This window comes from Alternaria postmessia (assembly GCF_024291825.1).
Source record: "Alternaria postmessia strain BMP 2775 chromosome Unknown scaffold_56, whole genome shotgun sequence".
Lineage (NCBI taxonomy): Eukaryota > Fungi > Ascomycota > Dothideomycetes > Pleosporales > Pleosporaceae > Alternaria > Alternaria postmessia.
The window spans coordinates 53,554-80,742 of NW_026260129.1; the positions used below are offsets into that span (position 1 = coordinate 53,554).

Here is a 27,189-nt window from a genome sequence, read left to right on the forward strand (position 1 = left end):
CTATCTGTAGATTCTTGTACAACAAAACGCCTCCCATGCTACCCAACCAGATGCTATGCTATGGGAACAGTAACCTTGCGCCTGTGATGCAAGACAGTCATCTCTCCCACGTGTTCAAGTCACGAAGAAAACACTCAAACTGAGCTACGATGTGCTCAACACCAAGTAAACACCGGATTCCTTCCCTTGACCATCTCCAACCGTTCCACAATGACCTTTTTCCTGTTTCCTTCCATATCTTCATTCGCGGCATATCCTAGATCGCCGTCATCGTCAAAGCCATAGTCATCAACGTCTCTTCTGTTCGTTAGTGAGAATCGTCTATGGTGTCGTGAGTCGCGTGTGTTCCTGCGAGGCGCATCGTAACTCATTCGCGACTGGTGCGCAGGGCGTCCATTTGAATGAGGGTTCAGGTTGCGCGAGCCCCAGTACACATCGCTCACTGTTGCTGGCGATTCAGGGCCTTTATCAGGACGTCGCACGTCGAGGGAGGAAGAGCCGCGCGTGAGATTGAAGCGATTTTCGTGCGCTGTTTCTAACGGCGGCGAGTTCATGAGCAGGTCTTGCTGGGGCTTCTGTGGTGGCGTCGATACAGCTGTGATGTCCATCTCTTCATGCTCTTCCTGTAACCGTGACTGTCTACCTGGCGTCTGTTTTCTTCGCATCTCCGCGGACGGAGCCCGCAGTGGCACAGCGATTGGTATCTCCACAATGTCATCCCACACGCATACACGCGCCCTTCTTGTAAGCTCAAGTGGTCCCAAATCAGGTGTCTTGAGCGTCTCCACTACGTTCCATGCTTGTCCCTTCATGACAGCGATCTGTTTAGCGTACATGCGCTCTTTGAAGTCGGCATCTTGCGAGAAGCACTTGCGGAGTGCTGATTGTGTATCACTCCACCATTGTTTCGAAGTGAGGAGGGGGAGGAAGTGGCGGCGAGTGGCTTCGGAGAAGGGCTGGCCGATGAGCGAGACGGGTAGGAAGAGCCAACCGAAGGGATAGCTGCGCCACTACAGTCTTGTTAGCTTGGCCGTATACAACAGAAATGCAAAAATACTCACAGCATCGGGGTGCTTCCAGGGCCACGACAAACTGTTGTCAATGGCACCGATAGTCACTGTAGGCGTTGGCCCACTCTGCATGGGTGTGTTGGACCGGCTAGTCGTGGTCATGGGCTCCCTTCGCCCGTACGGGTCTAGTCCGGACTGCTCCATCGACTGCCTCGTGTAATCGCTTGGTTGATGGTCATCGTCGTCCACATCGCCATCCATCTTGGGCGGCTCTGCGACGATGGTTGCCTGCTGTGTCTTCTGGTCGATCTTGATCATCCAGTTGTCTAGGCCTCTGTCGGTGTTTCGCATAATGTAGTCGAGAATCACCAGTTTCTCCAGTTGCTCTCTGAAGGACTGCTGTATGGCAGGCGTCCAGAAGCCCCTCCGTTGGTGTTGTGTGGATCCGTTCCCGGATACTTCGTCATCATCCTCGCCGTCTGATTGCGAGCCATTGGGTCTGCAGTCCTCAGCCCATCTTCGCTTCTTCTTGCGTGCCGCTCTATCAGCGCTGTAGCCTGTGTTGTGCTGATCTGGCCATGGGTTCTCCTTCAAGAAGATGTTCGCGTCCTTGAAGCCCTTTAAGAACACCTGGAAACTCCCAAGTTTTTCCGGGAATGGCTTCCTTTTCCTGTAGTATGCGCGCCGATCCCAGAAGTCGTAGTGAAAAGATTTGGAGGAAAGACCGACGACGTCGGTGTAGGGTACAAGGTTGGTGCGTAGCTGGGTATCGAGGACGTAGGCGGCGGCTTCGGAGATGTAGGACAGGTTGGGGATGAGACAGGCGCGACCGAAGAAGAAGGGAAAGAGGTTGCGGTGTATCCACTTGGTCCATTTGGGGTTTCTTGACGCGTAGGGCTCCTCGTCTTTGGGCTTGAAGACGCCCACGACCTTGCCCTGTGTAGTTCGAGCGAAGTAGCTGCCCGAGCTGCCTTGTGTGATCAGCAGAGGATGCACGTCCATTTCGATTGCCGTCCGAACGCTTTCCACGATGTCGTCGAATTCGAGTTTCGTCAGGCGATCAGAGGGAACGTCATAGTCGAAGGTGAGCGACTCTGCCGTCGCTGGTCGCACCCAGTCGGGCGCCTGGAAGACGGAGTGGTGGATCTCAAGCGTCTCATCTTCCGCCGAGTCTTTCTGCTTCTTCATCTTGAATTTCTGCGCAATCTCGTCGGCCCATCGCTCGAATCGCGCATTGATGGCCTTGATGTCAACGCCGGAATTGGCACGTTGCCGTCGCCCAGAAGAACTCTTCTTGTGGTTTGGCGAGTTCGCGCCGGAGCCGTTCATGCGCATATTCGAATTCCGCTGTGGCTGTATCGGGGCGTACTGCGCATTGGATAGGGGATTCTGGTGGTGTTCACCCTCGAAGTCGCTGCCAGAGTCGTCTTCCTCCTCCTCGGCCTGGGCTATGCGGGCATAGCCCGAAGTCGGCGGTCGTTTTGATTTGGGCATGGCGGAATGTGCGGAATGAAAGAACGAGAGTCGGTTGGGGTTTGCTGTTCCCGACGTCGTCTGTCGATGCCTGCGATTATGTGGAATGACGACGGAAGCTGTTGCAGGGGGTCTCAGCCGCTAGCGCCGCCGTTGTCTAGCGCCTCCACTGTGGATCACATGCAAATTGGCCAGAGCACACCAGTCCATCTGATTCTAGATCAATCAAGTTTCCTATATGCTATGGGGTATCGAATTCTATATGCAGGACCAGGGCGCTCAGAGATGCGCAAACACCTGACAGCACTAGCCCCACCTTTTAGAAGCTATCGTCAAGATCTATCTGCCGCTTCACTATACTGGGACTGTCCTCCTCCATACCACCCGTCGAATCCGTAACGTCGTGGCCGGCTGTCATGAGCAAGTCGTCCACAATGCGCTTGCTAGCTTCTCGGGCTTTTCTACATGTTAGTTTGCATCAAGGGTAGTAGGACCGAGGGAACTCACCAGGCGTCTGCATCAGCTTGCTCTGTGGGATGTGGAATTGTATCGTCTTCGGAGGGCTAAAGTCAAGATCGTCCTCCTCTTCGTCGCTGTCGTCGAAAATTGTACCGCCGGTTCGATGGATGCTCATTGGTTGCTTGCCCTTTGCAGGTGTCTGCACGCTTATGCCTGGTGTCCGCGGCGTCTTCATGGGCGAGAAGATGTCGGCTCGTAGTTGCGGCGCGGGCGAGGATGGTGGTGAAGAGTCAAAGTCCAACAATCGTGTAGCGGCACTCTTTGGTGTAGGTGCACCGCGCTGGCCGGCGCGAGGAGTGAAAGCACCCGTGGGCTTGTATTTCCTCGGACTGATGAGCGGCGTGGCTTGTACACGGTATGTCTTGTCGAGGACGCGGTGGAGCAGCGGGTCGTTGTTGGTGTGTGACTGTTTCGTGGCTGTAGGCTGCATGAACGGCGAAGACTCGAAGCCGCTCATGTCTGGTAGGGCTTGCGACTTGCCGGGTGTGACTGGTTCAAGCTTTGGCGTCTTGGTGCCGCCGATATTGGGCCTGAACTCAGACTTCAGCGCTTCATAAGGTGAAGACATGCCAGCAAACTGGGGCTCTTCCTCGTATTCACTATCTTCCTCGTCTTCGAGATTTTTGCCTTTTGTGATTGAAGGTGGAGCTCGTGGTGTGCTGTGTCCGAGCGAAGGCGAGTCGAAAGCCATGGTTGACTCGGCGTCTTCTTGTGCAGACAAGGGTCGGGGTGATGTCGTGGTCGTCCCTGTTACCGTATCCTCGTCTTCAACCGTCTCATCATATGTCTGTGATTGCTCCGTCTCCTCATGTACAGCTGATTCGTCTTGGTCAGGGGCCTCGTAACCCGAGAGCGAGACGTTTGCGCTGGCCTCGAAAAACTGTTTCCAGAACTTGGAGCCTTCCCAGACAGCTTCCGAATGCTTTCCATACTGTTCGACTATCGGGAGGATACCGGTGGTGACGATTCGGTGTGCTCGGCTGAAGTTTTGGTCAATTTCTGCCCGTGTCAGTCGTGATAGTGGGGTGTGCGGAGCTGTGTCTACCTTGCAGTGTGAGCGTGATGGACTGCTCCAGCTTCTCCAACTCCTCTGTCAGCGACAGGTTGCGCTGCGGCGCCATACTCATTCGAGACATGGTGTGGTTCGCGTCGGTGAGTTTGTTTGGGTGGTTGTTGACAGACGCGCTCCGTCGAGTTCGGTACGAAGACTCGCGAGTGCTTGCTTGGCATCCCCGAGTTCCCCGCACTTCACCCAACACCAGCTCTGGCTCCAGCCCCTGCCTCCATCGTCAACCATGCTTTTCCTAGCCTCTCGCCCAAGTAAACCTGCGGAACCGTGCCACTCGACTCGTGTGATGATCGGACCTGCACTAGGCTGACAAGCTGGAGGACGTCATTTCCGGGCCTCTTAAACCCGATCAGGATGCCTAAGTTCGCGCCGCGCGACCGACGTGATACCACGAGAGGGGTTGTGCATACACTACGCGTACTCCGCATGTCCGGGTAGCCCATGTGAGCTTCCCGGTATACGGGATGAGGAGATCTGGGTAAGTATATGGCCATATGGGTGCTGCGGGGGAAGCTTAATCGCTTCGCCATCCCCAAGGTACCGTTATTCATCTGGTCTTTGCGTCTGCCCTTCGAATTTCTATTGCGCCAGGATAGCAACCATCATGTCATTTCGTTTTCCAGCAAGGACACTCTGGCAAGCTGCCCCGAGATTCGCGAATATACCACGAGTAGCTCCCCAAACAACACGTTGGGCTCGCAGTTACGCAGTTGCATCGGATCAAAATCGGACAGCCATAGTAACAGGCTCTGCTCGTGGAATGTGAGGCTCATAAACTTCATGGCCATATGAAATGATCCTGACTAAATCACGACAGCGGCAAGGCCATTGCTCTTCGACTAGCTAACGATGGATATGATGTCTGCATCAACGACATAGAAGCCAACAAATCTGAAGCCGACGAAGTTGTGAAACAGATACAAGGCTTAGGGCGCAAGTCTTTCTCATATAGCGCCGATGTATCGAACCTGAGCCAGGTCCAGGGCCTAGTGAAAGCGTCTGTTTCAGAATTAGGACCATTAAACACCATGGTAGCGAATGCCGGTATCGCGCAAGTCAAGGCGCTGCTCGATCTTACAGAGCAGGATCTCAAGCGTATGTTCGAAGTGAATGGTCAGTCTGCCTTGCTTTTGTGTCGAGAACATCGATTGACATGTCTCTAGTATATGGCGTCTACAACTGCTATGCTACCGCAGCGAAGCAGATGATCGAACAAGGCAGTGGCGGCAAGATTCTCGGCGCAGCATCAATCGTGGCTTTCAAGCCCTTCGCCCTCTTATCTCACTACAGCGCCTCCAAGTGGGCCGTTCGTGGCCTTACTCAAGCCTTTGCTATGGAGATGGCTGAGCACAAGATCACCGTGAACGCGTATGCGCCTGGTATTGTTGGCACCGCCATGTGGGATCTCATTGATGAGAAGTTAGGTGAAAAGACAGGCGCGAAGAAGGGGGACACGATTAAGAAGTACACCAATGAGTTGATCGCATTAGGCCGAACAAGTGTGCCTGAGGATGTGAGCAGCACGGTCAGCTTCCTGTGCAGTAAGGACAGCGACTACATGACGGGGCAGACCATTGTCATTGATGGGGGTATCATCTTCACTTGAGCGTCTCGTCAGGCTACAACAGTGGCTCTACTGTCTATGTACGTTATGTTCTTCCTTGCAACTGGCGTTCAACGTGTGTTGTGATTCACCGCCAGGTTATTCATTATCCTTTCTGGTTGTTCTGCCAGCGTTTTACCACCGACTTCAGCTATATAAAGTGTCTCCTCCTCGGTCGCATTACACCCTCTTCATTCTACTATTGCAACAGCAACCTACTTTCTGAATACCAATTTATCAAAATCATCATGAGCTACTGGCCAGGCGGCAAGTTTTATGGGATACCGGATCTGGGCCCTGTAGAAGTAGAAGAAGGCTACTATGACTTCGACGATTATGGCCGGCTTGAAACAAGAAGCGGTCCCGTTCTACTGGCGGATCGTATTAATCCATTCTCAGAGCGCAGTCATAACCAACGCGCTCCTTCCGCATTTCGCACATCTACTCCACCTCCAAGACGACCTGAGCCAGCACGTGCGCAACGCGTTGCGTCCGACAACATCGACAGATCGTTGCTAGACAATTGGCAAACGAGCTTATCGACAATCGAGAACCTCTTCGCTGAAGTGCTCGAGAATCGTAATAGGGGGGATGCTCCAACATATAGGAGGAAACGAGATCAGATGGAAAGCCTGTTGGATAGCTTGAAGCGGGCGATCCATAACAGGACACCGGTAGCATGATCGCCTGGTTTGAGTTGGCTGGAGGCTCTGCTCTGAGTCTGTATTTAGTAGGATCTGATCTCTTACTTGCAGTCACAGTGTTTGATGGTCATTTGGTCACGCCGTGTCTATATTCGACCTTTCTAGGCTTCTCTTGTGCGTTCAGGGTTTCTCGGTATGAGGCTGTTAGTGTGTAGCAAACTCGGTGTACCTGACTATTTATACTTTCCACATGAACCATTCTAACCCACCAAATAAGAACACGCAAGTTCTCGCTCCACATTTGATAACAAAACATGTCATCCGCTAGGTTCACCCACTGGTTCCATGAACGATTACATCGTAACTCTTCGGATAGCAGCATAGACGACAGAGAACAGCCAGCACGTATCCTATATCGGAACCGTGATTTCCAAGCAAGTATGCGGCAACCATTCGCTATATCAAGTAGGAGACTTGCGCGTTGGTACAAAAGTTTAGGAGACATAGACACGCTAAGGGCCGCTATGGAGAACTCTTGGGACAGACAAGAAGACCGGAGAGAGAACAATCGGGAAATGCAAAGAATCATTTATCGCATGATGGTTGAGATGGAAGAAAGGGTTGAGGAGGGTCGTTAGGAACGGTGGAAGTCATATTATCAACACCTGGACAATGGCGGACCGACAACAAGGAGATGATAGCACACTGGAAGGACAATACATTTCATGAGTTGGATACATGATTTTCGTTTGTACTTTAATAACTTTATGTGCTCTTGTCACAAATCACTTGATGAAAACACGTGTCGTAGTTGCCCCATCCTCTTCGCTTTCTTCTGGCTACGTGGACAATGCAGGAGTGGCGCATCAAACACTAAGCTTTTTGAACGCTTTCGCTCCAGCGCTTTCATATAAGTAGGGAATGAGCCCAAGAATTAGAGTTGCTGGTCCACTTCATACCTCTTAAGACATTCGTTCCTATCTACTTTGGCTTCACTTAAATTTCGGCATTCACAATGTCCAGCTCTGACTACAATCGCAAAACCCTAAGCAACTACAAGCATTTTGCGGAGTTTATGCGCGACCAAGAACCTACTATGGACCGAGAGGAAGAACGCCGACGGCATGAAGACGAGGAACGATACGATGAAGAAGAATCAGTCATGGAAACCTCATTCCCAGAATCAGCGGTATCTCAAGAACATCAGGTGATCTATAGCGAGCTGCCGCTCCGTGGAGATACCTTGACACTCCCAACCCTTGTACAGCGTCAAGCCGATACCATGCATATTACTTCGACGGGTCGTCACGACCGCGAGGTGTTTGCAAACATGATCACCTACAGTTACCGTACTAGAAGTACCCCTCAGCTGAAAACAGTGACTGGCGAGCTCACGCATGTACTCAATACTCTCTACATCAGAATAAATGGCCTTGAGAAGTTGAATACTGATCTCTCGGACATGTTAGGAAATGCGCATGCTGCTTTGATTTTGGAGCGTCAAGGGGGCAGACGGCTTTCACCCTCTTCTGCGAGTACCTAGAGGCCTCAAGTGGGGGAATCTCCCCAGGAGAATTGAGTGTAAAGAAGGATTGGCAGAATAAGCATCATTACCTTATAGATATCAGAATACACCGCGATGATTACATATTCACCGTGTATCCGAACACTTTTCAAACGTTTCTTCTATCTTGGGTGTACCAAAATCTCGACATAGCTGTGTCCTGACTCCTTAGCCATGCAGTCGTGTGGTCAACTCCTTAATTGGCAGTTACAAGTGGTAGTAAGAGTGGGCAGGCCACCACTCACACGTCGTTTGCATGATATCTCACATGGTCCACTACGAACGTCCCCTATTTGCTTCAAACACCAGGAGTAAGTGGAAGTCGTTCGCTTACTGCTTGTGAAGCAAACCCCATACTATCGTCGTCTAGTGTGGTTGCTGATGAGGAGGTCTTTCAGCATAAGTATAACTCATCCAAGATCTTTACGAATTGTCTTATCGACACAATAACACTTACATTCCGGAAAGCCAACATCTCAAAGATCTCCGCAATAATGAGTCCTCGCGAGACATCAAAGAAAGCTCAAGAACAGTACCCTCCAGCACCATCCGTCGAGGTCGATGATGCTGCAGTCGAGAACGACAATACCGAGGGATTTCGTCAAGACACCATCGACGCATACTTAGCCTACGAACGAATGGCAGGGTTGCGTCTGGATAACGAGGAAGAAGAGAATACGAATGACGCCAGTCCCGATGATTCAGAATCCACTGCTGAGGGGTATGAGCACAGTGAGCGTTATGAGCTACCATCACTGCCTTCAATACAATTCCGTTCTGTAGCGGTTGGGCCACCACAGCGTCCACAGGCTCCGCGTCAGTACAGCGCAGTCCCTATACCACCGCCTCCCACCATCATCTTGAAAAACGTCTCGCACACCGCCCCAGTCATCTCGCTACCCGTGACTGAAGCCGAAGCTTGGTCTCAGTTCCTTGGAAGGGCTCCTAGAGATTTCGTCCCACGTCGTCCACATTACTGTCAACCAGGACATGCCTCCACCAATGGCTACTTTGACAGCTTGTACCCGAGAGGCGCCGTATCAGATGGCTACTCCTATAGTCGCAGTGCTGGAGGTGTAGGTCATATTACGCGTCCTCATCACACGATGCCAGCGAGGAACCGTGGACCGAACGTACGAGTTCCGATTGCTATGCCACGTGCTGTCGATAGGGATCTGGCTCTTCGAGAGGAACCAATTGAGCTATTCGAAATGTGGGCCGATACTTTTAGCAGGAGTAGAAGGATTGAGGAAGACGTAGCGACCTTGAGAGAAAGACTTCGCCTGCTGCATCAGTTTTACTATAGGCCGTAGTTTATGATGTGAACATGCGTATGTCGCGGCGTCCATTTTTCGCTTCGGCAATCCTTATAGCGTCATTTGCCAATGTGTTGCCGGCGGGCGTTCGCTCATTCGTTTGTCTTTGTCCGTTATTGACGCGTCGTCATTCACACATGTATCTGCTGTAGACCCAGGAACACTCCTTAGCTGTAATTCATTAGTATTATTACTAGTATAACATCGCTCGCCGCAGAAAACCTACTACACACTAACAATGTCTTACTACCAGAGATCCGGCGCATCACCATATTATCTTCCGCTTGATGCCCAGCCATACCAGCATCAATATAAACGAAGCACGTCCGCAAGGGCGCAAATACACACCCCACATGACTGGGTGTGTATGAGCGATAATCTTCACAACGATATGCGAGCGATGATGGAGGATATGAAGACAAGGAGGAAGCAGTGGCAAGAAGAAAGAGAGAAAATGCGCGAAGAACGACAGGGGGGAGATGCTTGAGGATGCGAGGCCATTGTGTGAGACAGTGGAGTATAACATCGGCAGTAGCTATTTGGGCCAATATGAGATACTCCGTAGAATGGCATGGAACTTCGGCAGGTGAGCCAAGTCTTCCATGTAACTTGAGATACAGTGTGAACATCGTAACGATATATGTAACAGGATCAAATCTAAAGCTTATGATTCCAGTATCTAACGGTGATAGAACAAGAGGCGGATTATGTAAGCCGATGCTGCATTGGCAGCAGAATATCATGCGCCGAGGTTTCCACATGTCGTAACCAAGTTTACTTCACGGAACATCAACATTTGGAACATATCATGATGTTGCGGGAACCGGCGATCCATTCGTATACGATGCACTGTCGGTTGACGAGCATAACTAGAGAATTGCGACCAACGTAGAGAGTACGAGGTCCATAGCGATCAGCGGTGCTAAGATGTATTACGGGTATTCGCAGAATAAGCGTGATTGGATGAGAACGCGTTGGACATATGTGCTGTTCGTCTCCAGTGGCGATATGGATCTCAGGATCTCTTGCTGTATACAGTACCAAACTGATAGGACAGTAACTAAAGCAGGTATGAGAGATCAAATGTGACGTAATCAGGTGTAATCTGGTTAGCATTAAGCAGCGGAGTGTCAATTGCGATCATTTGGAGAAGGAAAATGTCAAGAGTGAGGCGAATAGGGCAGAATCGCCGATGCGCGATTAGTATCCGAGATCATGAATCGCGGACATTTCCTCCGCATACCAAACGTTAGCTCTTCACTTGTAGTATTCGGATCGCTTAGGCGTACGTTGTGGTACATCCGGCAGTGTAACACAATAACGATAGTATCGATACCCCACCCATATGTTGAGTAACAATCCATCGGCAGATCGACAGCCGTGATAACAATTGCGTAAGTCCATCGGCAGTTTGCCTAAACGAGACCAACACGGGAAACTGTCTCCCTTACCAAAAAGAATGGTGAACGCCGCTAGCAATACGTGTTGCGTCTCGCATAGGCTTCGAATCCTCCAAAGTAATGCACAAAATCTGTCGTCCCGTGGCATCTCAGTACAGCCGGTCGTCAACGCACGCGTTCATTTTTGTCGTGGTGGACGCGGTTGCGTTGTTTGCTCAATCTTGTGAGCTGTCGGCTAGAGTCATATTACGTGGCTATGATTCCGCCTACGTCGGGGAGCCCGCGTAAACGAAGGATAGCTTCTAACAGCAGAGCACTCGCGCGCTGCTAACGCTGATCCATCATTGGTAGAACGCCACGGATTCTATGGATGTTCTAAGCCAAGGCTCACGATACGAAACGTTTGAGTGGCACTGGTGACCGTGAAGCCAACTCAACTCCCGCTGTATGGACAAATCCTGCTTCCAGCACACGTGGAGCATTCTGTGTGCTCCAGACATGCTCCAAGTGTGGTATAAAATCAGTTCTAGCTCACCCGTCCTCTTCTCGCGAATTTTCGCATATCATTCTACCTTCATCTGTTGCTTCGTTTTGTAAGATTATCGTCTCCTTTTATCGAAGTCACCTCATAGCAATGTATCAGATGGCTCCTTACAGGCGACAGAAACGAGGTTTCGGGTGGCAATATGACAACTACCCGGCTTTTGATATAGCAGCAAACTTTGGTGGTGTGGGCGGATACGGGTGGAATAGCAGCTTTGACACCCAGTACTACGACCTGCCGGGCACTGTCGAACAGGCAACACGATCGCATGTAGAGGCACAAAACGAATTTGAAAAGGCAAAGGAAAAATATGAAGAGGCCAAAAAGAAGTACGAAGAATGCGAGAAGAAGGGTATGTCGCATCCATACGAACTGCACGTAAGGCGTAGACTGATCATACCGCATATCCAGTCAAAGAAGCAGAAAAAATGCTAAGGCTTGCGAAGTATCGTGCTCAAACTTGGTGACATGGATGCAAGCGCAAGCATTTATCAAGTGGCTGCTGGCAGCACAAATGCTAGTGTAGGCGAAGATGGGCCTATCGGTGTCTAGAATTCCAAGGAGGTGTTATGAGTGCTTTTGCTTCGTTCTGTATGATGGACGTTTGGTGTACCTTGCGAGGACTCACGAAGCCAATTCCAGGCCGGTTAGGAGTGAGGATGTGCGCTGCAATCCAAGTAGAGTTTAGCTGAACGCAATCGCAATCGCCATGCAAGCCAGTCCAAACGCGAATAAAGCTTCACGAAACACTGCAGCGTGTCGTAGACAATGTCCACATAACAGCAGTTGTGATATGTAGCTGTGTACCTCCTCCGTTTGGCACGGCATGTCGTGTTGTTCTGGGTGTCATCGTGAACGATGTGTCGCGCGTTTGGATCTCCCTTTCGTTTCGTTCTTTGTTGTTTGCAGAAATCCCGTGTTGTTCAACTCAGCTCTCTGGACATATAATCACTAAATGTAGGCTCGTAGCGCAAGATACAAGCCTAACATTCCTCCCATCATAGCACCACGAAATCACTCAACATGACCGCTCATGCTGCTTCGACTGCTCGCGCGCCTCAACCTTCCAAAACCACAGCTTTATCTGATATACGACCCGCATATGATGAAGTGGAGTATGATTCTGAAGCTGAAACTCTGGTTGGGAATGAGTCTGATGATGACGATAATGCTCACCTGGCATCGGCCAATGATCAGCCTGCAGCTAGCCACGGAATTGCCGGGTGGCCTTCAACTAACGAGCCCGGCGCGCCTATTCAGAACAACATAGACGAATCGATTCGCGTACAAAAGGCAAAAGAGACAGAAGATGCAGTCGGGCGGTCTCTGTCGCTCATTGCAGGTGCAAGACGGAAGCGAGATGAGGGAAAGTCCTCACTCTTGCAGTAAGAGTGTATGGCGTCAACCCGGTGCGAATGGTAACTCCACAGAAAGTATTGGAGAGATCGCATGTGTTAGAGGCGATGGGTATGCTCATGCAGCATTGGTATGGTTGTGGAAAGCAGACGGTGAAGCGATCGTTTGCACGCTCATGCATGTATGCCAGTGACGTCACTGCGGTGCCGGCTCGGCTTGTCGTCTCGCGTCGCGTCGCGTCCTCTTGAACAGATCATTGATACACCTTATCATTATCTTCTCCGCCCCATCCTCCTCTAATTCAATCCCGCCTATGCACAATTTTAAAGCCAAACTCAACCTTTATAACTTTTGGCTGAGCTTCGTCGAGCTACACGACCAACTCAGTTCGCGTCACGCGTTCCCTAGTCAGACGGTTCCGTTGATTTGAAGTCCCCCGAAATCCACGCATTCGGATACTATCGCTCGCTGCTTTTTATCGTTTATAATTTCACAGGCTGTTGTAATACGATGATCAATGCTCACTACAAACTTACTTCTGACCATCCATGGACGTTATCCGGAGCGCTGGCGCCCGAGACGCCCAAGGACGTATGCTCGGGATTCACAAGCGAGGCGTTCTACAGCAAACTCCCCATCGTACCTGCCCGACTATTCGGCCACCACTTACTCTCTCGGCGTTACTGATTTCTCGATCTTGGCAGTGCTCGTTGCTCCCAATGATAGATGCGGGGAGTGGCTTGGCACATGCAACAACGCTATCTCGCAGCGATAAGATATACTGAAGCCTTTACCCCACCTTTCCGCGAGGTAAATCGACTACAAGCTATGGCTATGGCTTCCTTTCCGGTGATAGCCTCATGCAACGAGCATACCAAGCATTCCCAACTTTACGGCAGTCTCGGAACAATCGCCATATGTATGAACAACGCATTGCATCCAACATTGCTTGGAAACCAGCGAAGAGAAGTAGAGAGATTGCATTCTAATACACCCAAGACCAGTACGGACAAAGGATTTGAGACCAAGTCTCGGACAGAGCATAGAAAGAACGTGGTCTGTTAAACGTAGAGATGGCCGGGCTGCGCCTTTCACCGGAAGCGGCCTGGTTGAGTGGATCCTATTCCCTACAGGCCCCCTACAAGGTATGATCTCTCTTCTTATCATCTTGTAAGCCTGAGATACCATCTCTGTTCATTGTCATTGCTGTAAGTCACTCGGGGCCTATCTGGTCCGCAATGATCCCAAGAATGTATAAAGCACAGGAGGATTATTGGAAACTGCCTATGATCCCTCAGGTAAATCGTTGATGAATATGCGTTGCTCTTTCCTTACCTCAGCCGCTCTTCTCGGTACAGTCAGCTCTTCCGCTGTGCCCTTTCTTGGATATGATCGAAGAGTAGTGCGTGATTACTTCGACAAACGAATCGATAATGGAACGGCATATTCCTGCTTGGCAGAGGCTGCTACGACTACAGTAGCACCAAAGCTCAACCCATGGGCTCCCCTGACGCCGGAAGAGAATCTTGCTGTTTGGACTTTGCTCCATTCTCCGACGGCCGGCCTGAACCTTACTGATCCCAATGAGGCTGTACTAACAGACAACTACGTGTAAGTTACATATCAAATAATGAGGTCTTGCTAACAGGTACCAGGTTCTGGATAGATGCGTTACATACCAACAAGAGTGAGGTGCTACCGTACATAGACGGTGACGCAGCGATGCCTGCCAAATATGCACGTGCTATCATTTTCGAAGGCGGGAAAGCTGAGCCAGACTCCCAGGAATACATGATTGGCCCTCTTCCAGTATCTTCAGAAACCACGATAGAGAAGTTGGACTATCTTTACAATGGCGGTGCTGGTGGTTCTGTGCCTTACAACGCCCGGTATTTTGATGGCCCAAGATCAAGTGCGACGGATCCACTCATCGCATCCATCATGTCGAATATATCAGACATAACGGCTGCTCTCTTCCAAGGAGGTGTATACTACGGATCAAGTGACGAAAGGTCGAATCTCTCGTTAACCTCCGGCACGCCCCTCTCTTTCGACGGTACTAGCGCATTTCGCAACATCATGTTCCGTTTTCCAGGTCCAGCAACCTACATGACACCTTTAGACTTCTATCTTTTGATCGACTGTACTGGCACTGATCCTTCTCTCTACTCGCTGAAAGGATTCGTTACAAACGAGAAGTTTTACCCCACTATCGCAGAGTTGCGGGCTGCATTCGAGGCAGGCGAGCTTGCTATGGAATACGACCAGACTCTTGACGCAAGTTGGGCTTTAGTCGACTACAAGCCAGAGTTGGGTGTGCGAGACCTCGAAGAGCGTTTAGCACCAAGCACTCTTGAGATTGGTGGAAAGCGATACAAACTTGACAAGGAGAACCAATACGTTGAGTACATGGGTTGGTCGTTCTACATGTCGTTCTCACGAACACTTGGCATCATGTTCTATGACATCAAATTCAAGGGCGAACGCATTCTATACGAGCTGTCAATGCAAGAAGCCACTGCGCAATACGGTAAGTATTTCTTTTATCACTCATAAGATAGAAGCTGAGTACCCCAAGGTGGCAACCAGCCCAAAGCTGCTAATACAGTATACCACGATACTTACTACCAACTCGGTACTGAGATGGGAAGCTTGGTGGAAGGCTTCGACTGCCCATGGGGATCGACATTCTGGAACATCACTTACCCATCCTACAACACAACGCGAGTCAACACCAACGCAATTTGCATCTTCGAAACCGACATGAATTTTCCTCTCTCACGCCATCGTACAGGTGCATCCAACGACTACGGCTTCAGTAACCTCGGTAGCGTGAAGGGCGCTGGGTTAATCGTCCGCGCGATTGCAACTGTTGGTAATTACGACTACATGTTCGACTATTCCTTCCATATGGACGGCTCCCTTGAAGTAATTGTGCGTGCATCCGGGTATCTGCAATCTAGCTTCTACTATCCGGCACAGGCGAAGTTCGGACCGAGGATCCAACAAGCTACCCAAGGCTCACTTCACGATCACATTGTTACATACAAGGCGGATTTTGACATAGTTGGTGCTGCCAACTCACTTCAAGTGTCGGAGTTGGTAGCTGTCAACCAATCTCAGCCATGGTTCCCCGAGCTCGGCGAATTCGAACAAATGGAGATGAACGTCACATATATGGGTGAAGAGCAACAGTTCAACTGGGCTCCCAACAACCAGGCCATGTACGTCGTGTTGAACCCAAATGCTACAAATGCCTGGGGTGAGAAGCGTGGCTACCGTCTCGTACCTGGCCGCTCTGACATCCACCTCTCGACCCTCAACTCACCCTGGTCGCTTAAAAATTCCGAGTTTGCCAAGTCGCATCTTGCCGTTACACGCCAGCACGACAACGAGCCTTTCGCCAACAGTGTCCAGAACATCAACCTCCCCTTCGCACCGCAGCAAGACTTTAGCAAATTCTTTGACGGCGAATCAGTTGAAGCTGAAGATTTAGTTATCTGGTTCAACCTCGGCATGCATCATTACACTAGGAGTGAAGATGTACCTGTGACTTTGTACACGGAGGCGTATTCTAGCATCGTATTTGCGCCACAAAACTTCTTCGATAGGGCGCAAGATGGAGATTTGCTCAATCGTAGATGGATCGAGATCGATGATGATGGAAACATGACGTTTAATGCATACGGCGTGGGGCTCGATGTTTGCCCGATTGTCCTTGAGGAACCTACGGCCCTACTGGGCGGCGTTGGTGATATGTAGGACAAGCTGATTTCGAGGGCAGAAGAACACTGTTTCCTCAACACCCAGTTGTTGGCGAGAGAGTTTAATGTAAACGTTGTTGTCAGTCATAAGTCCTCTTGCTACAACAGACACCACGTATACCACATTCTATTAGGCTTTGGTAACGTCATCAATCAACGGTATGCAGAGATCTGGTGCCGGCATTGAATGAACTCTTCCATATGTCGAGAAATTCTGGCGTGATTAGCTGCCACATGTGAAAAACTTAGGCTATTATGAAAGTCCTTGAGAACATTCTTCACTATGTTGTATGTCAGCACACAGCGGCAAGTCTCTCGAGCTTGACACAGTAGAACTGGTGCTTTTCTTCTCTCCCCTCGCAACACACACCCCATCCCTGCCGCTCATCATGTACCTTCCGTTAAATACTGTCATTACGGCTACAAGCCTTCTTGCCGTCTCCCAACTCAATGATCTAAACCTTGCCACAAACAATCTACTACTATCGGCCTCTTCCGTCACTTTGATAGCCCGTCAAGACGAGGCAAAGCCGCCGCCACCGCCTCTTGTTACATCGATCCAGTTCGTTACGTCGATAGCTCTCATAACTTCAGAACCGACTCCCACAGTTACCGTAACATCAACTAAACCTGATACCTTATCGCTGCCGCCCACAGTCCCATCGACCACAGCAGGAACGCGGACGAGTAGTGAACAACCACCTAAAAAACTTAGCACTATAGAGCTGTCTTCCCCGATTTCCAGCACTACTGATGGCATCTCTAGTACAACTTCCGCCAGAATATCAGCAACCACAGCTACCACTGTCCCAACCCAGACTTCACATCCAGAAGCAAACGCCGGACCCTGGCTAAGCGCAGGGAAGATCGGCGGAATAGTCGTTGGCTCCATCTTTGGCCTCATCATCCTCGGCCTCATCATCTACACTCTTCTCGCTGCTTCCCGTGGCATCAACGTATGTGATTGTTTCGGCGGCTGTTGTGGCAAACACCACGACGACGATGAAAATGGTCGCGAACGTTTACCTTCACGGTCAGACGACACGTATCCGCGTCCGGATGTCCTTCATTCTGGTGCTGGAGAGGGCTACAAGTCTTATCGTCCTGCGCGCTCGAGTGGCGATAACCCACCTGTTCCGCTTCCCCTGGTGCTGCCGCAGCAGATGGAGACGCAGCAGAGACGCGCGGGGAGACTGCAGAGGGGCTATCGGGGTGTTGAGGTATAGAGCGATCATAAGTTTGTAGAAGTTATCTAGACGATAACAATGGCGTGTTATCTGCTTCTCCATCATCGCGCAATGCTAACATGGATTTTCGTTGCATTGACATTGCCTTGATGAGCGTTGTAGTTCTTTATTGGGACTTGGTTGCGAGTGGGTGCCGGAAACTAATTACTGGACGTTGAAGCTGTGCAACTTCGTTATGTAGATACGTTTGTCATGTTCATGATACTCAATCTCGCCAATGCCGTATTATTCACATAAACAGCCTACCTAGGCTTTTGTGATAACACGGAACAGCCAGGTGTTATACATCCATTTCAGTCTATCATTATCCATCCACAAACTATTCTCCGACCTTCCCACTGCTTATGTCGATTTCCACAAAGTCATGCTTCCCATCCTCTTTAATCACGCGACTATAGTGTGCAGGCAGTTCGGATGATGAACGCGCACTGCGACTATCTCCTATGTGACCGCCCTGATGGTCATCACCGACATATGGTGAAGAACCGCCACAAGAATGCTCATGGTCTACGAGCTCGATAGTCTTGATTTCACCCTCGGTACTTTTACGCCGTTGGGCTGCGCGAGCCTTGCGCCATCTAAGTCCAAAGAATAACAATGTGTAAGCGATGGTAATGCATAGAACTGCAGTGCCTATGCCAATGACGATCATGAGGGGCTGGTCAGGAGTAGAGTTGGACTCGGACCGGCCGAAAAGCTTCGCGTGGGCGAGTTGCGGCCATGAGAAACCGGACACCTTGGACATGTTTGCTGTACTTGCGATCTTAGTTGCTGATGATGTATGTGAAATGTCAGCGATGGTCGGAACGCTATTACTACTGCGTGTGTTGAGGTGACCTGTCAGATCTGCTGGTGAAGTTATGCAAAGTCAAGAAGCTTTGAACTGCTTTTCAGATCAAGCGAGTGTTGCATCATGTACTTGAACAATGTCGCCCGTGAATAGTGTCGTGACTCTGTTGTCTCCATATACCGTGCGCCGTTTTTATTGCGATTGTCCAGGAACAGCGAAGCGCTACGGAAAAGCAATTCCATATGAGCCGCAGTCGTTCATCCACCTGTATTATATTTTCGTAGCTAATGGCGCGACCAGGAAACCATTGGTCATTGCATCGCTCTTTCGAACGCGTAGTCTGCCGTCCATTTCCCCAGGAACTTTCTCCGCGTTGATCATTGTTGAGAAGATTGACTAGGTACCCCCGGAGGCGCACCGAAAGTGTGGCGGGTGTATGCAACGCTGCGGTGTCGCAATGCAGATCACCCGGGTGAATGCATGTCGGGGATCATTTTTTGGCCGTGCCACGAGCCCAGAGCCAGCCACTGTGTCGCCCAAGCGTCGCGTCTCATGTATATTTCCCGCATGTTAACAAGTGCAAGTCGTCGGACTGGGTGACATCCTTTCCAAGGCTCCAATACGCCAGGCGGAAAATTCGATTCTACTGACGTGTCGCGACTCCTGTCTGATCAGCGGTGGTGAGGTGGTTGGACGGATTTAGACAAAGGATTTTCATGCGCGGATGCGGAGTGCATATGGAACCAGGCTAATTTTGGTCTCGGAAAACGCCACCGAGGTGGTTACGCGTCCCTACGTCATTAGCGAGAACCTCACACCATGCATCGCAGCTGCAATGTTCCATGACAACAAACGAATGCGGCTGAACTCGAGGTCCATACAAAGAAACATGAAGTTTTGAGCTAAAGTACAATGAGTAAATGATGGAACAAACATCACAGGTGAATTGAAGCAAAGCATATGGAAAATAGCCCAAAGCAGGCAATATTATGGGTATTTTGAATGTTTCATTGAAATGACTTATTATAAGTTTATAGACCGACTGGATATTCTCCAGTATTGCCGCGAACCATTCCTATCCCGCAAATGTCTCATAAGAGACGAAGCGTGTTCAGCTCGTGGCTGATGTCGCTAGCCGATGAAAGAAACTGTCGAAAGAGACTTTTCATGTCCGGAGTCGAAGGAAACCCTTGCAGGTCGAGCTGCTTACAAGAGACCAGCGATGGCGAGGAGACCACCAGCGACGGCACCCATGGCGGGGACGTTGTTGTAGTCAGCGGCACCAGTAGCGCTGGCGGCGGCGGAGCTGGCAGCGGACTTAGCAGAGCTAGCACGGCTGGCAATAGCGCTGGTAGCAGATGCGATCTCAGAGGCACGCGAGCCAGTAGCAGTGGAGGCCTCAGATGCAAGGCTGCTGAGGACAGAGGAGGCGTCGCTCTCGATGGAAGAGGCGACAGATGAAGCACCAGAGGCGGCGTCGCTGGTGATGGATGCAACACCGGAGCCAATGTCGGAGGTGATGGAGCTGACGACGGAGCCGATGTCAGAGGGGACACCGCCTACGGCAGAGGTGACACGGGAGATGATGGAGTCGACCTGGGCGTTGGCAACGCCGGCGGCGATGACAGCGGTGGCAATGGTGGAGAAACGCATCTTGATGGTGGTGGTTTGGTGGGTTTGGTTGGGTGGATAAGAGTTGAAAGTAGTTTGTTTGATGTGGAGAGTGTGTGTGAGTTGTGGATGGGGGATAGAGGGCAGGGCGAAGTGAGGGCTCTTATACCAGGTGAGTGCATAACAGCTAGCGTGCTTTCATGTCGCCATTCGCCATAGCCCCAGCAGCCAGCAACAAACACAGCGGTCGCGGCCCTTGCTCGGTTGCGCCTCCTCCACATTTTTTAGCCACGTAATGCAAGGAAATAACTGGCCAGTGACGCCACATGGCCCGCACTGGCCTTGTGCTTGACTAGATGCGGCAAACTATCGCAGCTCATCCCAGTCATCGGCACCCGTTCCTGCTTTTTCCAGAGAAGCTTGATCCGGGGCTCTTTCACCGTCTTGGTCTATGACGTCTTGCTTGGCCTCTCCAATTCGTCCGTCGTGCACTGTATCGAGATTAATCGGGGCGGGAGGCGGTGCCTTGAAGCATCCAAGCCCTGCTGCAGTCGTCCTGCAATGCCCCGTCTGACTAACAGACAGCGAGGCCATGCAGTTGCAGTTGCCCATACGCCACTCCGGGCCACGCTGAGGCGTGCCAGATGCTATTTCCAGCGTTGCGGTGATCAACTCACTCTGAAACAAGTAAGCACTTGTCTTGTCGTCTGGCCAAGCTTTCCGACCACCGCCAGCGCGATTTAACGCGAGGTGGAACTTCAGGTCCCTGAAATGCAGGTTCAATTGGGCCCACGTCCAGCCATTGACCGCTCTGGCAACCAGCAGCACGCTTCTCTTTAGCCCGACGTTTTCGTGTCTCGATGCTCAGCTCTCTGCATCTGTACCACGATGCTGTACATGCGTGACCCACCTGCTGTCAAGGCAACCATCCCCGTCACCGCCGCATCGATTGGGTCCCCCGGAGCTGGGTGCGTGTTTTGCGTTCCAGGGCGACTATGAGACAAGCATGTCGTCATTCTCCGGCCTTCTTTCGTCTTCCGAGGCCAGCAATTTCTGAGACGGCCAACGCTCCCCCGAAACCGGGGCGCACGTCACTGGAGAAGCCGAGCCGACAACTATGACGAAGAGTAATCTTGGATGAATATGGTGGTTCGAGCAGACCATGAATTCGAGGCGGCAAGTTGAGATTGGTGGTGCCTGGCCACGCATCCCTACTCGGGTATTCGCGTTGCAACCCTGCTCGATTAGCGCCAAGCCCGTTCTTGCCGGTACCCTAATTCTAGCCCACCGGATTCTCTCATTTGCCGTAGAATTTCATCAGAACATCTTCATCTTTGATCGTCGTCTCGTATTCCCGACGCGCGTTGTTGATGTCACTCTTGTTCCCTCATCGTGGTTCGAGTCACGATGTTTTTCCGGCGCCGACGCAGTCCATCTCCTCTTTTGCCGCGCGCTTTGGCATTGCCATGACTAAAAGTATCTCCCTCGCCCCCACGACGCTCGCTTTGACAAATGCCATAGCAGGTATTATGCCACGAGACGCGTGCTAAGCACATTTTCTTTCCCACGAACACGTGGACCCCCTCTCATCATTACTAGAGACGCTTCGATACGTCGTAGTGAGCACATGTCGCTTCGGTCTTACAGGTCCGGCTGATTTAGATTCCTGCAGCCGCTAAGCTGATGGCTGCCGTAGTGTTCGTAGGTAAGCTACCGAGTGGGCTGACTGGTCGTCTCGTAGTCAAGCTGACTTGGTTGTACAAGAGACGTTGATCCGTCGCTGGCATCTTTGGTTAGCGCCCAATTCGCTTATCTACTTGATTGGATAGTCCAACTTGGCGATTACCAGCCAATATGCGCAAGCTTTCCTCGATTTCACAAGCATATTCGGAGATACACTTCTACTTCTCGTCCTGTCCCCCAAAGTTGTTGATCAACACTCTCGTAAATGGCTTGATTATCTATAAAAGGCCGCTACCATATCTTTTCAGACTTGGGACGCCCGAAGCTAAATACAGAGGGTGTCGTCGTAGCCGCTGAGGCTATACACCAACATCATGTGTGACAGCGCATCGCAACAACATCGAATAAGAATTTGTGCGGCCCGCCTCAAGCGCCAGAGGAACGCACTGAGTCGGGAACTTGTGTTTTTCGGGCACTCGTCTCGCTTTTCCACGCCCGTTTTGTCTAATTTCAACCGCTTTTGGACGCATTTCGCTCAGGTTTGCACAGGGCCAATTTAATACAATGCCCTCTCGAAGTCGCACGAGAACGCAGTGATGGATCGCTATCACCACTTTTGGAGCAGCTTCCAGAGCCTGATCGAGTGCGATGACTTCTGAAGAAATGAGTCTGTCAACCCATGAACTCACTAAGCCACACCTTTCATGTCAATGTAGGCACGATTTGCCGCAAGCGCAGGAGGCTTCCACATGTGGGTTACCAAGGCTGTGATCGATTGAGATCCACGCAGATGGCGCTTAGTTGCATACGACTCGAATGTAGTGCTCAGCTTTGTGGTGAAGGCTTTCGTTGGCTGCAATCTTGCTCTATCTGCATAATTTGGCTCATGGCCTACCTAAATAGTTTTGTTGATGGTTCCAATTTGTGTACCAACGTTGCGACAGCCAGGTCGAGTACGCAAGCACAGTAATGGCCATGCTGTCCACCATTGCGAAATCTACCGTCCGCTTGCCTTCGTTAAATCGTCGCACCGCTCAGATCATCACGACGTCGCTAGCAAACTCCGATGCAGACAACAGCCACTCGCTCTCTACCCCAACCGCCATCGGAATCGGCGTCGCTATAGGCATTGTCGGTACCATATTCATCCTGACTATAGTACTATTACTTCACCGCGCATGGAGACTCCGTCGCCCACAGCCAGCAAGACGATACCGGCAGGCCAAGCTATGGAAAGGCTTTGAGCCAGTGACACCTAGCACGGCGAGAACGACCTTTGTCGGAACCAGAATGACGAACATATACCTAACAGAGTTACCGACACCAGTCACACCTGCGTTTCTCATGAGTCCGCCGCTACAAGGAGGCCAAGAGCATGGGTACGAGAATATGGGTCGACGGCACAGCGAGCCCTCGTGATGGCAATACATTCTTTGGGCTACGAATCTAGTACTTGCCGTGTACTGCTTCCAGGGACATACTCCAAGTATGCATGCCGTCATCTACATGCAGTTGCCGGGATAAACTCTGTCCTTGAAAGTACGATTTTAATGATCGACGCAAAACAATGCCAGGCATCAGTCTGAAATGGAGCCGCCAACCTACTCCCTTATCATACTCCCGACACCAATCCCTCAAACACAGTCAGTGGGAACAGTCCTCGAACTAGATTGGTACTCAACTGCTGCTCCGATCAACCACTCTCTGACCACTCGCATGTTTACCAGGAGAGTCAGGCATCGCTTTCTTCGCTGGTACTGTCTCCTCTCCTTGTACAGGTGACCAGCGGCGTCGCTTGGATGGCGCTTGGCCTGCGATTGCCGTAACTTGCTCTTGAAGATTCTTTACCTACCTATCATGTGGAAGCTTGGAGACGAAGACGAACCATGTAGACGAAAGACTCAAACTCAATTTTGCTCCGATTGCGTATATTCTGTGGATGTTTATCGAAACGGATCCACGCGTCGTACAGCTCCCGTTGTTGTGCTATACAGGTGATAGGTCAGCGAACGTCAAGACATAATTCCAATTGACTTGCCTTGATCGAGCGTTGCGAAACCCTTAGGGATGTGGTGTATCCTGAAAACCGAATCCGCGTCCTGCAGGTGAAACATCGTGTAAAAGTAACAATTCTCACATCGCATCAGGAGATCTCTGGTTTCACGAATCCATCTCCATACTTCTCCGTCATCAATCTTTTGTTCACATTTTGCTGGAGTCACAGGAAGGGCCAGGATTTGGCGATACTCGTGACCACGTCGCTGGAGCTCGACTAAGTCTGCTCTGTACTTCGGGCTATTGTTACTACGTGTTGCGAAGAGGGAAAGCTGAGACTGAATCTCCTCGACCTTTTCGATCAAATCCATGTGTCGGAAACGATCCCACGTCGCCATCGTCAGCTGCAAGGTTGATCTCGAAGTAAAGCAAGGATTAGGTAGCTGTAAAGAGGTGAGTTGTACTACTAAAATTATTTATTGTTCCGCATCGTCCACGCACAATGTGAAGTACGGATAGGAGAAAATTAAGCATTCACAAGTCGAGATGCAGGTTGAGCGATGCCGTCACATTGTGCAATCAGAGAACTCAAGAAGAGTGAGAAGCAGCAAAACGCCATGCTACCAGCTGACGTGTCTGTTGGACACCCTGGATCGACTCCTGTCACCTTTAGCATAATCGTTTATAGTATGAAAGAAATGGCACAACACTGTTGGGAGCTTGCCGTTGACATCGCCCTTTAGCGTCTTACGAATTTGTAGATCTTGTTTCCTTACCCGAATATTGCAAAGCAACCCAAAAGGCGTGACAACTCTGATCGAACCTGCTACATTGCTCGATCCATTCCACCGTAGACAATAGAAAATTCGAACGGGTATAGAGATGACATTCCCTAACTTACCGCCTACGTTAGCTTTTAAGAAGAAATTCTAGCAAGATTAGTAGCATTATAGACTTCTAGATTCTCTATCTATATCTAGAAAGGTCTTAACACGTGTTATTGTAGTAGGTATAAGTACTTTCCTCTAAAGAGATGTTCAGTTACTCTCTTTAAGATGGTGATTCTGTGACTGTAAGACGATAGTGCCGCAAAAACTATAATCCTACCTGCCGTATTGTCAGAGTAAGACCCTCACGATCATGGAAGGTCCGAATGTCGAGGGCCGAACTTGGCCGACTGATTTTGGAAAGGACGATGACCGTAAGGATAGAACTGGTTGCTTCGTGGAGCTTTTTGCACAGCGAAAAATTCCGCGGGATATAATGTACAAAAACAACAATTTCTTCAACAACAAGCAACTGGCCGGTTGGCGCAATGGTAGCGCGCAGCCCTCCTAAGGCTGAGGCTGTGGGTTCGAGTCCCACATCGGTCGCTTTTTTTGCCTTTTCCATCAATGGAAACCTTTTGCAGAGCTCGCATAGAACCATAGGCTCTCTTTTTGCATGGTTTTGTGGGAATGGAAGGTGGGGCGGACCACTACTATCGATAAGACACACGACTTCTCCTCTCCTAAAAAGTCCGATGAATTGACGGGGACACTCAAATCCTGCAAACATCTCACTGGCTGAGAGAAAATGCATGCCGACAATGGTACGGGTAGTCAACCTTTTTACAATACTACAAGGAAGCACAACAAAAGTGACTCCATGCACATGCCCGTGATGGAATTTCTCAAATACGATCCACCAACTCTCACTATAATCCCGCTTCGTAGTAAAACACTCGCTATTTGAACATGGAATCGCCAAACCAAAGTATCGTAAAACATGGCCAGAACATAGATGCGTAACGATCAACCCGCCACTTCCCCCAACACCTCATGATCAAAACATAATCAAGCGCTCTCGGCCCTTCCACTACTATTGCTACCACCCTCGCGACTGCTCCTCCTCTTCCCGACCGGCCTTACCGGCGGTCTCATATCACCCCTCCCCTCAGTCGCAGCCTCATACCCGCCATCTTCCTCCATCTCACTCATACTCGACGCATTACTCAGCATGCTAGCTCTCTTACTCTGCCAGGGTAGATTCCCCTCACTAGGCGTACTAGGTCGGGACCCCACGCTGCTTCTTTGTGGCGGTTGTCTTGCCGATTGCGCGTTACCCTGTGTGATGGTTGAGTTAGAGCGGAGAGATGACTTGCGACTCGTGGTTGTACTGGTGGACGTGTTACTCCATCGACGCTCGCGGCTTTCGGCAGGCCGGAGACGACCGTCCATGTCGAGGTCGGGGGTGGGCGTTGTGCTTCGCGAAGAGCTACGGGAATGCGACCCGTCCCTTCCTCTTGGGTTTTGCAGTAAACTTTGTCGTCGCTTCCGTGAGCCTGTATGCGAGAGGCTATGGCTGTGACCATGGTGATGGCCACTCTTTTCTACGTCGGCGCTTCGTCCACTGAGACCGCGTGCGCGCTTCCAGCCTCGCCAGCCGGTCCACCATAGCCATCCTCCTTCTTCTCTTGCAATCTCACGTTGTCTGGCGCGGACGCGTTTCCGCAGCTCAGCTCGTCGCTCGTTCTCCGTGGCCCAGTATTCGTTTCTGTAGACTTCCCACTCTTGACGGAAGTCGGGTGTGAAGGGCTTCGGGAGGAGGAGTAGCTTGATGTAGTCGCCTCCCGGTGCAATGTCTTCCTCGGCGTATTCCTTGCCATCTTCCACGATGCGATGGCGGGGTCGGCCGCCGTCTAATGCATGCTTGTTTTCCTGCGCGACGTTGATGAAGTGGTAGGAACTGCCTCCCTGCTCCCCACCCCACAGCCCACCAGAGAAAGGCACGACAAAGTGACCCCATTCTACCAGCTCTCTCCACCACGGCCCCCGTATGACGACAATCTTGGCGTTCATGCCTCTGAGCCCTCGATTTGCAACGCCGATCCACCGGCGCGGCCATCTAACCCCTCTCTCCCATTGTCCAGTCGCCCAGAAGAGCAGAGCGGTGACGACGCCTGTTATGAAGCCAACCTTCTGCAGCATATCAACGAGCCAGTATTGTGAACCTCCAATACCCTTGCCATCCTCTCGTGGACGCAACCACAACAGGTAGAAACAAAAGCCTATCCATACCGCCAACAGTGTGAGGACGAAAGTGTTCTGCCGCCGGCGGGCGCGTAGGGTGAGGTATTGGCTGCGAAGACTGGCTTCGAGTATGAGGAGATTCAGGTAGATTTGCGGCGGCGACGAGGGGAGGAGGGATGTCGGATCGCTAAGGACGGGCGGTCGCGGGGTCTTGATGGTGGGCAGGCGGTCGTTGTTGGCATTGTGGGGTGTGTCTTGGAGGATGGACGCAGAGTACGGCGGCGGGTCGCTCTCGACGCTCTCGGCCACCTTGTTCAGGCTTGTGCTCGGCGCCGGTGCGCCTTTGACAATCTGGTCGAGTGTTTGCGGCGCCATCAATTAGTCTGTGGGTGCGTTTGGCAATGACATGTGAATGCGACACTGGCGACGACTACGAAGATGGTAGTGATGCGGGTATGCTATGCGTGACTCGTGCCTGTCTTCTTCTCCTCTCTGTCATCATCAGACGGGTCGCGTACACGTTCAGAAGAATGCGCAACGCGTTGGGAGGGGTACTCGTGCCTATATCGAATGCTGTGTATCCGGCGCGA

The 27,189-nt window shown here is 51.0% G+C and overlaps 10 protein-coding genes and 1 non-coding gene across 11 annotated transcripts; 7 read left to right on the forward strand and 4 right to left on the reverse strand.

Moving 5' to 3' along the window:
* Positions 1-155: 155 nt before the first annotated feature.
* Positions 156-2,504, reverse strand: J4E82_007776 (uncharacterized protein; the record flags this gene model as incomplete). The annotated part of the gene is made up of 2 exons (XM_051734018.1): positions 156-1,010; positions 1,062-2,504. 2 exons carry the CDS (start codon positions 2,502-2,504, stop codon positions 156-158), a joined length of 2,298 nt encoding a protein of 765 aa, XP_051586187.1.
* Positions 2,505-2,802: 298 nt separating this feature from the next.
* On the reverse strand, positions 2,803-4,138 carry J4E82_007777 (uncharacterized protein; the record flags this gene model as incomplete). The annotated part of the gene is made up of 3 exons (XM_051734019.1): positions 2,803-2,939; positions 2,991-4,001; positions 4,048-4,138. 3 exons carry the CDS (start codon positions 4,136-4,138, stop codon positions 2,803-2,805), a joined length of 1,239 nt encoding a protein of 412 aa, XP_051586188.1.
* Positions 4,139-4,675: 537 nt separating this feature from the next.
* J4E82_007778 (uncharacterized protein) lies at positions 4,676-5,677 on the forward strand (the record flags this gene model as incomplete). Its single annotated transcript, XM_051734020.1, has 3 exons — positions 4,676-4,833; positions 4,889-5,184; positions 5,235-5,677. 3 exons carry the CDS (start codon positions 4,676-4,678, stop codon positions 5,675-5,677), a joined length of 897 nt encoding a protein of 298 aa, XP_051586189.1.
* Positions 5,678-7,333: 1,656 nt separating this feature from the next.
* On the forward strand, positions 7,334-7,861 carry J4E82_007779 (uncharacterized protein; the record flags this gene model as incomplete). Its single annotated transcript, XM_051734021.1, has 1 exon — positions 7,334-7,861. The coding sequence occupies one exon, from the start codon at positions 7,334-7,336 to the stop codon at positions 7,859-7,861; it is 528 nt and encodes a 175-aa protein (XP_051586190.1).
* A 515-nt stretch (positions 7,862-8,376) lies between these two features.
* J4E82_007780 (uncharacterized protein) lies at positions 8,377-9,195 on the forward strand (the record flags this gene model as incomplete). Its single annotated transcript, XM_051734022.1, has 1 exon — positions 8,377-9,195. The coding sequence occupies one exon, from the start codon at positions 8,377-8,379 to the stop codon at positions 9,193-9,195; it is 819 nt and encodes a 272-aa protein (XP_051586191.1).
* Positions 9,196-11,232: 2,037 nt separating this feature from the next.
* J4E82_007781 (uncharacterized protein) lies at positions 11,233-11,609 on the forward strand (the record flags this gene model as incomplete). The annotated part of the gene is made up of 2 exons (XM_051734023.1): positions 11,233-11,494; positions 11,554-11,609. The coding sequence occupies 2 exons, from the start codon at positions 11,233-11,235 to the stop codon at positions 11,607-11,609; spliced, it is 318 nt and encodes a 105-aa protein (XP_051586192.1).
* A 2,472-nt stretch (positions 11,610-14,081) lies between these two features.
* J4E82_007782 (uncharacterized protein) lies at positions 14,082-16,260 on the forward strand (the record flags this gene model as incomplete). The annotated part of the gene is made up of 3 exons (XM_051734024.1): positions 14,082-14,089; positions 14,154-15,028; positions 15,077-16,260. The coding sequence occupies 3 exons, from the start codon at positions 14,082-14,084 to the stop codon at positions 16,258-16,260; spliced, it is 2,067 nt and encodes a 688-aa protein (XP_051586193.1).
* Positions 16,261-16,552: 292 nt separating this feature from the next.
* J4E82_007783 (uncharacterized protein) lies at positions 16,553-17,488 on the forward strand (the record flags this gene model as incomplete). Its single annotated transcript, XM_051734025.1, has 1 exon — positions 16,553-17,488. One exon carries the CDS (start codon positions 16,553-16,555, stop codon positions 17,486-17,488), a length of 936 nt encoding a protein of 311 aa, XP_051586194.1.
* Positions 17,489-19,505: 2,017 nt separating this feature from the next.
* Positions 19,506-19,952, reverse strand: J4E82_007784 (uncharacterized protein; the record flags this gene model as incomplete). The annotated part of the gene is made up of 1 exon (XM_051734026.1): positions 19,506-19,952. One exon carries the CDS (start codon positions 19,950-19,952, stop codon positions 19,506-19,508), a length of 447 nt encoding a protein of 148 aa, XP_051586195.1.
* A 4,937-nt stretch (positions 19,953-24,889) lies between these two features.
* On the forward strand, positions 24,890-24,961 carry J4E82_007785. The gene has a single exon. It is a non-coding gene; the product is annotated as a tRNA-Arg (tRNA).
* Positions 24,962-25,423: 462 nt separating this feature from the next.
* On the reverse strand, positions 25,424-26,974 carry J4E82_007786 (uncharacterized protein; the record flags this gene model as incomplete). The annotated part of the gene is made up of 1 exon (XM_051734027.1): positions 25,424-26,974. The coding sequence occupies one exon, from the start codon at positions 26,972-26,974 to the stop codon at positions 25,424-25,426; it is 1,551 nt and encodes a 516-aa protein (XP_051586196.1).
* Positions 26,975-27,189: the final 215 nt, after the last annotated feature.